Source organism: Eulemur rufifrons, chromosome 15 (assembly GCF_041146395.1).
Source record: "Eulemur rufifrons isolate Redbay chromosome 15, OSU_ERuf_1, whole genome shotgun sequence".
Classification (NCBI taxonomy): domain Eukaryota; kingdom Metazoa; phylum Chordata; class Mammalia; order Primates; family Lemuridae; genus Eulemur; species Eulemur rufifrons.
Window position 1 is genome coordinate 78,374,895 of NC_090997.1, and position 12,320 is coordinate 78,387,214.

Genomic DNA, 12,320 nt, shown 5'->3' on the forward strand with positions numbered 1-12,320 from the left:
TATGATGTTATAAGAATGCATGAAAACAAGAAAGAATGAAACAATGTCCTCTTATTAGGTTTATTTGCTTCCATTTCCCTTATTTATTTATTTTTTCTGAACAATCCTCCACACTGATAGAATTTTTCTTTATCAAAAATAGAGATCTGTTATGATATTTCTCAGCTTATAAATCTGCAGTGTCTTCTTAAGCACAAGATGGACATCACTTTCCTCAGCCTATAAAGTGCGGTAGAACTACTTTGAATCTACTTTAAATGAAGTTTTGGGTAGAATTCAATGTATGATATTAACTCCAAATCATAAAATTATTCATATTTGGTCTTAAATTCTATATTTAAGAAAAACTGATTATATAATTTTAGAGGGAAAAATACCCATGAGTTTGTCTAGATTATATTTATCCTTTCTTCAAAGATGTTGCCATCTTAATAGTTTTCCATATATTAAATTCTATTATTTTTATTTTCCATCAGTTTCTATTATTTTTATATATTTGTTTCTATTAATATTTTCCTATATTTTAGGATCTTAATAGTTAAACATTATTCTTCCCTAAGTAGAGCTATAAAAATTCTATGGAAAACTTTGTATTTTGTGATTAGTCTGTGGGGTTGCTTTCTCTCATACTATTCTCCTTTCTATAGCCGATAACCAATACAGTATGATAAAACTTTCAGTGTCAAAGGAAATGTCTGTGTTTCCATATAGTCTATACTGTCCACATGTGGCTCTTGAACACTTGAAGTGTGGCTAGGTGACTGAAAAACTTGAATTATTAATTTTATTTTAATAAAAAAATGATGTGCAGCTAGTGGCTACTGAATTGGACAGTACAGGTCTAAACACTCCAATAAGAAGACAAAGCATATCAGCCTGTTTGGAAGAAGCAAGACAATTGTATGCTGACTGTATGAGACAATCTCTACATATAAAGGTAGAGGATGGGAAATATATGCTAAGTGAACATTAATTATCAGAATAGATATATGAGTATAAGGCAGATGGATTTTAGTAGATAAAATATCATCAGAAATAAAGAGAGACACTTTTTAGTAATAAAAGGTAAGATTTTCAAGAAGACATATCAATACTAATGTGTAGACACTGATAATGGAGCTTCATTATTATTAAAAATCTTATGATGAAGAAATGTTAATCTTAAAATGAGGAAAAATCTTGTAAGATGGTGGCAGTTTTAAAATATATCCACAAATTTTTTTATATTCCTTCCTATGTAAGGTGGAACTGATTTCCCCATCCCTTGAGTGTGATCTTTACTTATTGATCTAGTTTCATAAATAGAATTTGATGAAAGAGATGGTGTGTAACTTCTGCAAATATAATCCATAAATAATACTGTAGATTCCTCTCCCCCCGGCCCTGCCCCCATCACTTGCTCTAGGTAAGTCAACTGTCATGTCATAAGGACACTTAAGCAGCCCTTTGGTGAAGCACATGTGGCAGGGACCTAAAGCTTCCTGCCAACAGCCATCTTAGAAGTGAATTCTCTAGTCTAGCCCCATTTTAGCCTGATGGTAACCCTTGTTAATATCTTCACTGCAACCTCATGAGAGACCCTGAGTCAGAGCACCCAAGTAAACTCTTTCTGAATTCCTGATCCACAATAACTTTGAGTTAGGAAATACTTACTATTTTAAGCTAATAAATTTGGTGGTAATTTTTTGTGAAGCAACAGATAACTACTAGAAAGCCTGAAAAGTGAGATAGAAATATCCACAATTATAGTTGAAGATTTCAACATTTATCTATTAGTAATAGATAGAACAAATAAACAGCAAACAGATAAGTATGAGGAAAAATACAATGAACCAACTTAACCATTATAGAACACTCCATCCAAGAACAGGAGAATACGATTGTTTTCAAGTGAATGTGGAACATTTGCAAATATAGATCATATTCTGGAATATAAAATAAGTTTTGATAAGTTTAAAACTATTAAAATTATACAGAATGTATTTTTTGACCATAATGAATTAATTAAAAATTAATAACAACAAGATATCTAATAAAACCTCAAAAAATTTAATATTTACAAAGCAATTTAAGATGACACATGGGTCAAAGAACAAACCACAAAAAGAATTTAAAAAAGGTTTTGAATTGAGGCTAGGCACGGTGGCTCACACCTATAATCCCAGCGCTTTGGGAGGCCAAGATAGGAGGATTGCTTGAAGTCAGGAATTTGAGACCAGCCTAGGCAACATAGTAAGACCCTGTCTCAAAAAAAAAAAAAAAATACCTAGGACTAGCACCTGTAGTCCTAGCTGCTTGGGAGGCTGAGATGGGAGGATTGCTTGAGCCCAGGAGTTCAAGGTTACAATGATACTATGATTGGGCACTCCAGCCTGCCTCTTAAAAAAAAAAAAAAGGTTTTTAATTGAATGAAAAATTTTGAAATTTCAAATTTGTGACATGCATATAAGGCTCTGCTTAGAGGAAAATCCATAGCTTCAATATTTATATAAAGAAAGAAGAAAGTTCTATAATCAATGATCTATTCTTCACCATAAGAAGCTAAAAAGAGTGAAGTAATCACTAAGTAGAAGGAAGAAAATTTTAAAGATTCAAGGAAAATTAATGAAATAAAAAATGGACAAATAATTTTTAAAAATCATTTAAACCAATGCCAATTCTTTGAAACGATAAATAAAATTGACTAGCCTCTAGTTAGACTGACATAAAAAAATAGAGGAGACAAAATTTACCAATATCAGAAACCATTATTGGCAACCAATAATGGTTTTTAACCATTATTAAAGAAACTACAAACATTATAAAGATAATAAAAATATTCTGCATAACTTTTTCCCAATAAATTTGACAGCTTAAACAAAATAGACAAATTCCTTAGTAGATACAAATCACCAAAACTGATATAAGAAGAAATAGAAACTCCATATCCCTCTATGTCTACTTAAAACATTGAATTTATAATTTGTAATAAAAAAAACCTTTCAAAAAGAAAACTATAGGCTGAAATGGTTTTACTGGTGAGTTCTGTCAAACATTTAGGGAAGGAATTATAGAAACCCTACATAAAGTCTTTTCAGGAAGAGTTATATTCCAACTTATTATATAAGGTCAGCATTATCCTGATACGCAAACCAGGTAAAGATATTACAATTATAGATTGATATCCCTCATGAATATGGACACAAATATTTTTTAAAAAAGCTTTATTGAGGTATAATTGGTATACAAAATTGCACATATTTAATATAAAATTTGATGAGTTTGGACAATTCATATACCTGTAAAACCATTGCCACAAGCAAGGTAATAGATACATCCATCACCTCCAGAAGTTTCCTGTGTCCCTTTTTTTATGTGTGGTAAGAACACTTAACATGAGATCTGCATTTAAAAATTTTTAAAGTATACAATACAATATTGTTGAATATAGGACACAAAAATACTTAACAAAATATTAGTAATTTAAACCAGCAATATATAAAGGGATAATCCATCATGACTAATTGGGGTTTATGCCAGGACTGTGAGTTTGATTTAACATTGAAAAATCAGTCACTATAATTCACTATATTAACCAGACAAAGAAAAAAATAATGTTTATTTAAATACAGAAAAAGGATTTACCAAAATTTAATACTCCTTTGTCACAGAAACTCTCAGTAAAAATCTCAGCAAAGAAGGGAACTCCTTCATCTTTATATTGAGCAACTATTGAAAACCTGTAGTTATCATCATAATGATAGGTTATGATAATATAGGTTATGATGACATAAAGGAATGAGTGTTTTTTTCTTCTGATCAGAAACAAAGCAAAAATGTTCCTTCTTACCCCTTCTGTTCAACTTTTTACTAGACATCACAGCCAAAGTAAAATGGCAAGAGAAAATATAAAAGGTATACAGATTGAAAACATAGAAGGAATACTGTTATTATTTGTACATAGCATGATCTTGTATACAGAAAATCCTAACGAATGAACATATAAGCTACTTCAAGTGATTTTAACAATTTTCTTTGGGATTCAATGTATGAAACCTAAATCAATTGTATTACTATCAGTATGAAAAATGAAATTTAAAGGTACTGCTTACAATAGCACTCAAAAACCATGAAACACTTAAAGATAAATTTTAGAAAGTATGTTCAAGACATATACATTGAAAACTAAAAAAGCACTGCTTAGAATATTAAAGATGTAAACAAATGATAGTCTGAATTTGTGGAATGGAAGTTTCAATATTTCTCAGATATCAATTCTTCCACAATTAATCTATACATTCAACCTAATTGTAACCAAATTCCCTACTAGTTTTTTTTTTTTTTTTGGTAGAAATTACAAGCTGATTTTAAAAATTATGTGGATATTAGAAAACTAAACATATATAAAAACCTACACAATCAGCTCCAACCTGGTCAACTCTGGGTGGGGAGGAGGGACAAAAAAGGAGAAAGAAAATTAAACATACTCTTAGCAATTGTACTTCTGGGTATTTATCCAAAGGAATTGAAAACTTATGTCTACATGAAAACCTGCACCGAGATATTTATAACAGCTGTATTTATAGTGGTCCAAACTTGGAAGCAACCAAGATGTTCTTTGTAGGTGAATGGATAAACTGGTATATCCAGACAAGGGAATGTCATTCAGTGCTAAAAAGAAATGAGATATCAAGCCACAGAAAGACATCAGGGAAACTTAGATGCATATTACTAAGTGAAAGAAGCCAATCTGAAAAGGCTACTCACTCTATATGATTCCAACTATATGACACTTTAGACAATGCAGAACTAAAGAGACAGTAAAAAGATCAGTGGTTGCCAGGGTTTGAGGGTAGAGGATGGGGAGGAGGGATGAGGACGGGGGAGTACAGAGGAATCTTATGACAATGAAATTACTCTGTATGATACTGTAATGGTGGATACATGTCATAAATTTGTCCAAATAAAATGTATAACACAAAGATTGAATCCTAATGTAAACTATGAAGTCTAAGTGATAATGATGTGTCAGTGTAGGTTCATCAAATGTACCGCTCTGATAGGGATGTTGATAATGGGGGATGCTATGCATGTGCATGTTGGGGGAAGGGGGCATAGGACAGATCTCTGTACCTTCTGCCCAATTTTTCTGTGAATATAAAATAGTTCTAAAAAATAAACCCTATTAAAAATAAAAACTAAAGCATTCACTTTCATCAATAAATTAAAGAAATTTTCACCCAAAAATTATAGGAAAATTCAAAGCACTTAAAATAGTCAAAAGAATTTTGTTTTATAAAACAATATTATAGGATTTATATTACCTAACTTTGAGACTTACTGTAAAGCTGTGATAGTGGCATAAGGGGAGATATATATATATGTATATATATGCACATACATATACACATAGATATATGTCAATGAAAAAAGAGTCCAAAAATAGACCCACATGTGGTCAATTTATTTTTGCAAAAGGAGGCAAGGTAATCAGAAGAGGAAATGATATCTTTCTTAATAAATGATGCTGAAATGAGTGGATATCTGCCTGGAAAAAAGAAAACCCTCACCTAAGCCTTTACTTCACAACAAACATCAAATTTACTTGAAATAAATCATACACCCAAATGTAGAAGCTAAGACTATAAAATCTCCAGGAAAAAAAGGAAAAAAAAAATAAAGAAGGTAATGTTTCCAACTTTGATATAGGCAATGATTTCTGAAAAGGACAAAAAATATTAAACATAAATGAAAACTTAATGAAATGAACTTAATCAGAACTAAATGCTCTCGAAAGTAGTCAAGAAAATAAAAATCAAGCCACAGATTGAGAAAAATATATACTATATTAAATATATTTGACAAAGGACTTTTATCTAGATTATGTATTTAAATCTAAAAACTTAATGACTTATACATTATTAATAATATGGCAAACAAAGCAAATAGGAAAAATGAACAAAAGCTTTGAATAAACACTTCACAAAAGAAGATATACAAGTGCCCAGTAAGCACATGAAAACAAATATATTAACATGCCATCCACTAGAGGGGCTAAAATGAAATAATAGTTGATAAAGTGTTGATTAAAAGGTGGAGCATCTGGAACTCTCATGTATTGCTGGGAGTGGGAATATAAAATGATACATCTATATAGGAAAAACAGTTTCACAGTTTCTTATAGAGTTATTTATATGCTTTCCAAAAAAACCCAATAATATCACTTCTAGGAATTGAGAAATAGAAACATGTCCTTTCAAATAGTCATAGCAGCTTTACTCTTAATAGCCCCAAACTGGAACAATCAAAATGTATTTCAATAGGTGAATGTATAAACAAATTGTGATATATCCATTTAATAGGATACTATTGAGCATGAAAAAAAGGTACTACCCATGTAAACAATGTGACTATACCTCCAAAACATTTTACTAAGTAAAAGAAGCCAGACACAAAATGTTATGATTTTATTATTCTATTTATGTGAAATTTGAGAACAGCTAAAACTTAACTATATTGACAGAAATCAGATCAGTGGTTTCCTTTTTCAGAGGGTGGAAGTTAGGAGATTTATTGAAAAAGACAGAAAGGAAACTTTTTGGGATGATAGAAATAGACTATGTATTAATTGGGATAATTGTCAAATAGGTGTTTACATTTAAAAATGTATCAAATGTGAATAAGTTATACCTTAATTAGGTGTATTTGAAAAAAATTATAGCTTTGATTATACTCATTCAGCATCTTAATTCTGGTTAAATATTATACTTTTTAATTTTTTCCCATGTGTTGACTAAAACAAGTAGACTTGACAGTGGAGATCAGAGTCTTATTCTCAAGGCATTTTTATGTAAAATAGGATCCCAGGAAAGTGGAGTGACTTCAGAAGACTGGGTGCAAATATTGATTATAAAAGTTAATCTAGAAAGCTTAAAGTGGAAGATAATAGAGGGAAAATGGGTATATTTCCATTCCACAGTTAGTTAGGAATTGCACCATTCTGATTTTGCTTTTCTATTCATTTCAGATTGCCTAATTTGAGTTGAGGCCATGACATGGTTAAGTGAAAATAGTCATTCTCAGCATAGAAACAGGTATAAAAACTAAGTTTAGGGTGCCTCTCTGCTATTAGAGGTGCCCAAAAAAACTTAAAAAGCAAAATTAGAGAAAATTAAAAATATTAAAGTTTTAGTTATAGTAAACACTAAAATATAAATTTTATTATTGCTATACTATCATAATAAATGATGTAGTGTTTAAGTGTGCAAAATTGGGCCAGACTCCATGCTGCAAATTTCCACATTAAGGCAAAATTATTATAAATTTTCCTGGTACTAATAGTAACAGAACTAAGGAAGGTGGATAATATTGAAGGATGGATGGATTTTTGCTAGTGATTCTCAATCAATCCTATTAGGAACAATATCTCTTTTATTTTACTGAAAGGAAATTCATAGATAATATAAGATAATTTCAATATAATATTTTAAAAATCAACATAACTATAAAAGAAAAAAGCATCACTATAAAACAATATGTATTTCAATATATAAATGCTTGGGTAAAACTAACTGAATTAGCAGGGAAAATAAAATAGAAGTCTGCACCTATTACTAAGAGTCACCATCAATTTAATCAATAGAGTATTATTGTCCTGGTCATTATGTACTGGTGACTCAAATACCATGAGCAGGGTTAACAGTCATGTGATTTTCTGAAATGGCAAATAAATCTTAGTAAAGTCCAAAAACACAAAATACATTATTTCCTCAATTTTTATAGGTGCATCCTAGAAAATTAGAGCCATGCAAAAACATTTTATATGCAAATTAATTTTCAAATATAATGCAATTTTTTCTTTTTTTTGGACCTACGTGAATGCCCACTGGTTCATTCAGGGGTCTGAGAAGGATAATTTATGGTGTAGGATTGTCCTATCGATTGAGGGACAGCTCATGCCTTTGCACCCTTGACAACACCCCCCCCCCCCCCCCCCCCGTCACAGTATACTGCACTGATACCAGTAAATACCCCCACCCTCATCCCTGAATAAACCAAAAGGCACCCTGCCAATTATTAAGGAGCTGTTTCAAACCTTGTGAAAACCACTGACCTAGGCTGTAACGAACAAACAAGCAACAACAAAAAACTAGTTAGGATCTATCATCTGAACTGGGATGACAGAAAAAAGTTTCCTAAGTTCCGTTGAGTTAAAGGGAAAAAAACCCAGGACTGGGAGAGTTTGAAAGGAAACAAATGCAAAGGCCTTTATTCCCTTTAAGTAAATGTCTCCTTACTAAACTGAGTCTTAATTCTAACCATCGTCCTAGTGGCGCAAGGGAAGCTACTTTATTTTGTCCCCCCTTTGTTGCCTAGCCAACTGCCCACCAAGCACTAAGTCCCCTGCTCTGCAGTGCAGTGTCCCCAGAGGCCACCTTCCCTGCTCTGGTAACTTCTCAGTCTCCCTGGCCTTTGGGACAGTCGTGGCTCCAACGTGGATCACCTGGACACACGGAGTTGCACACAGTTTTGCCAGGCCTTTCTCCAGAGGTAAAAGTTCCTAGCTGTTTGGATTTCCCACAAATAATGCTTTCCATGTGTAGGCACTTTACAGATCCTAAAGTGCTTTCATATCAACGACTTTCTTTAATTTAAAAGTTCAGATAACAGGTCTTGGAATGATCCCGTCTCAGGAAAGACCCCCTCTCGGAGGGAAGGCACGCCATAGGGAAGGAGGACCCTTTAAGGGCCTTCGGTGGGGCCAGTGCCCGTGCAGAGGGAGAGTGGGGGAGTGTCCTCTTTCTCCCCCCACCCTCAGGCGGCGGCTGAGCCAAAGCCAGAGGGGGCTGTCTCCTCCTCTTCCCCAACAGCTGCAGCTCACTCAGCTCACACAAGCCAGGGCCAGGGGACAGGGCGGCAGCGACTCCTCTGGCTCCAGAAAAGTGGATCCGCTCGGGCCACTAAGATGCTGGGAGCCACCGGGGTCCTCCTTATCCTGCTGCTCACCGGGGGTCTCGGGGGCGGCCAGGCGCAGCGGACTCAGCAGCAGCAGCAGCAGCAGCTGCCGGCGCATCAGCAAAGAGGTACAGTCGAGGCACCCACTGGGCTGTTGATTGCATCCTTTGCGGGGCCCGCAGCTCCTCACTCCTCACTGGTCCCTTCTTGCCAGAGTTGCGGGCCGGGACCGCTTTCTCGCTTTGCCTTTAGAGTGCGCTTTGCGGCAAGAGTGGCTAAACTTGATGCAAGTTCACTTTCAACTCCCTGAGGGAGTGCTGTAGGGGGAATTACTTACGTCCAGCAAAAGGAACGAAAGTCCTTTTCATTGTTCATTCGTTTCTGAGAGGTCTTGCCATCGCTATACATCCTACAAATTGATTTCTGAAATCTTTCCAAGAGGCAAACTTTTTCCAATTGAAAAACAAAACAAAACAAAACAAGTTTCTTCAAATCAGATTTCATCCTTGCAGAGAAAGGTTTCCCAAGCTGTGGCTCATCTTGGAACTTTATGGAGGATAGTGGATGCAACTTTTTCCTTTTCCTTTTTTTCTTTTTTGTTTTTATTTTAAGGTACTTCATTTCCAGCTATTTAAACAGGATTTGTAAAGTACTTAAGTATGTGGATTTTTTCTTTTATGGCAATGGTGCTTCCAAGCCTCACCTTTTCCGTACCCACATACTATATTGGTATCCTATTTTATTAGAGTGAAATTTCTCCTTTTGCTTAAATACAGAGGATACTTCTATGTCATTTATATTTTAAGACCGCAGTGAGCAGATACACACTTCAGGGGACCTTGGACAACAGTTGTACTTAATGTAACTTAAATTATTCTTGTCAGAATGTCTTAATGTTTATATGCATATCATTTCTGAAACTCTTGAGAGTTTTTGAAGAATTATTTTATTATCATGACTTTTAAAAGAGCACATGTGAATTTTAAAGAACAATTTGTAATACACTATTTCAGCAAACATTTCTGTAAGTCGGAAAACCTGTATCAAAGTAAATAATATTTAAGAAATATTTAAGATATAATTTTAAATATTAAAATGTTTATCCTAAGGATACAAAATCTTGAGGTTCATACCTTTTGAAAGTTTTGATGAGACTGACTGAGTCTGCTAAAATTTTGAAATATACTTATTTCTCTTCTAGTTAACTAGAATAAAGTCATGTCTAATACTTCTGATAGTTGTTCTTACAGTCTAGCATTTTTAGCAGTACTGCACTGTTTTTTTTAAAGGAGTAAAAAGATACTCTAAGCTTCTTGCTGTAATAATAACTTCCTGATTAAAATTCCTAGAATAAAAATGACCTTGAGTATACTATATAACTTTTTTCTTCTATTTTTGCTTTTCCTTCTCTGAGAGGCAAAATGAGGCCAATGTGGCTAAATCAATAGAACTTATGACAGTGATTTTGAGAGAGTCTCTGGCAGCTCATTTTTAAAAACTCTACTTTTGACTATTAATCTTTGCTCAATTATATGATGTATTTTGATGATATAAAATACTTTAATACTGTTAGGCAGCTGGGGGAGAAGAGGGGCTGGGGATACCAACTTTTCTGTCCCCTTGGAATGGGACAGAAGCTCAAAGCATACAGAGTAGGGATCAAAAGGATTGTTCCTAAGATTTGCCCTAGCACATATACACACACTTTCTTTGCTCTCCACTTCCCTTTACTTTCTCTTTTAATTGAGATAAAATTAACTCTGATTTCTATGGTTCAAGCACAAGTTGAGGTGAATGCAGCAGGAGGGGGTTATACTGCCATTATGTTGAGAGATCACTGGGTGCTGTATATAATGAGGAATTTTATGCAGAATAACTATAACAAAGAGTCTACCATATACTTCTACAATCTGCATTACAGCATCTATTATTGACTTTGTTATATATTTGGAGGTTAGCTTAAGGGCAAATTGCCTAAACCTGTTAACAGTAAAAGTATATGTAAAATATACTGCATGAAACCTTAAAATTGTGTAGTGCTTTATAATTCTAAAATGCCTTGTATACATGATCTCTTTCACCTTCAGCTATTATTATTCCCATTGAACAAATTTAAACCTAGGCTTAGAATGGTCTTGACTTAAGTTTACCTAACTGATAAGAATTTAATTTTCAACAACTAAAAGCACTTTTAGTATTGTTTATGTTGAAATTCCCTTTTTATGGTTCCAAGGTTTATTTCCATTTATATTTTTGTTTCCTGTTCAATGTTGTTTCTTTAAAGCAAGTTCTCAGTGAAGATCACTGGATATGAGTTTGACTGAAGAAGTGTTTTCTTGGCTATCATCAGCTTTTCTGTTTTCGATTATACTAGCACTGACCTTTCTGGCCAAGCACTAATCGTGTAGGAGTTCTGTTTTCCCTGATAGTACATTGCCAATTTATTAAGATATTAACATGAAGCAATCATTTTTAGATGTTGTAATTGAGTTAGAAATGTAATCAGGCTTTTTGTTTATAATTTTTTTTTTCTTAAAGTCTTATGTGGTTTCTATTAGCATACTGAATTATAGTATGAATAGCATTGATTCAGCAAGTATGATATTTCAAGGAAATTCTTTAACTAGATATAAGATTGACAGAAATAGAAAAATGATGTAATGAAAGTGATTATGTATTTCAGCAAGGCAGTGGATAAAATCTTTTTTGATATCCTTGTGAATAATATGTGGAAATGGAAGCATAATGGTAGGTAAATTGCAACCGATTGAAAAATAGTTTCCAAAGAATATTGCATAGTGGATCAAAGTCAATCTGGAAAAAATTCCCTGATAGTGTGACAGAGGTTTCCTTAAGTTAACCTATCTTGGTAATGGCTTGATGGAAAACATAGAATACAAGCTTATCAGAGCTGCAGATGGTCCAAAATTTATTCAAGTGGCTAAGCTGGTGAATAACAGGCTCAGGAATTTTAAAGATCTCTAAAGCCTTGACCATGAATGAAACCCACATGGAGTTGGTTTTATTATCCATATCTAGACGTTAAATAATTCCATTTGTCCTCTCTTCTGGAAATGTGTTATGTCCTTTATATGTACAGCAATAAGTAAAAAGACAGGATGAGAAAGGCCAGTCTGAATTACAGCAAATTCAGTATGAAGATAAAGTGTGACAGGGTGACAGAAAAGTTAGCTTAGTTTCATATAAAGCTCATAGAAACAGACAGGTCTCTTGGTTAACGTACATTTGGGTACTTCATTGACAAATGGGTGTAAATTCAGAGAAGGGAGAGCAGAATAGTTATGAGTTTGAAAAGATGAGCTTTTTGATCTGAAGAAGGAAAGATTTAGGGAGAGGAAGTCATAAGAGATGGCCTCAAATTTTTA

The 12,320-nt window shown here is 33.6% G+C and overlaps 1 protein-coding gene across 2 annotated transcripts in view; it reads left to right on the forward strand.

Annotated features, from left to right (window-relative positions):
- The first annotated feature begins 8,835 nt into the window (after window positions 1-8,835).
- The window catches only part of LAMA2 (laminin subunit alpha 2), a 568,286-nt gene continuing 564,801 nt past the window's right edge, over window positions 8,836-12,320 (forward strand). For both annotated transcript variants that reach the window (XM_069489233.1, XM_069489235.1), the window contains exon 1: window positions 8,836-9,062. In XM_069489233.1, coding sequence (XP_069345334.1) covers window positions 8,945-9,062 — 118 coding nt within the window. In that variant the 5' untranslated portion in view covers window positions 8,836-8,944. The remainder of the gene's footprint in view (window positions 9,063-12,320) is intronic.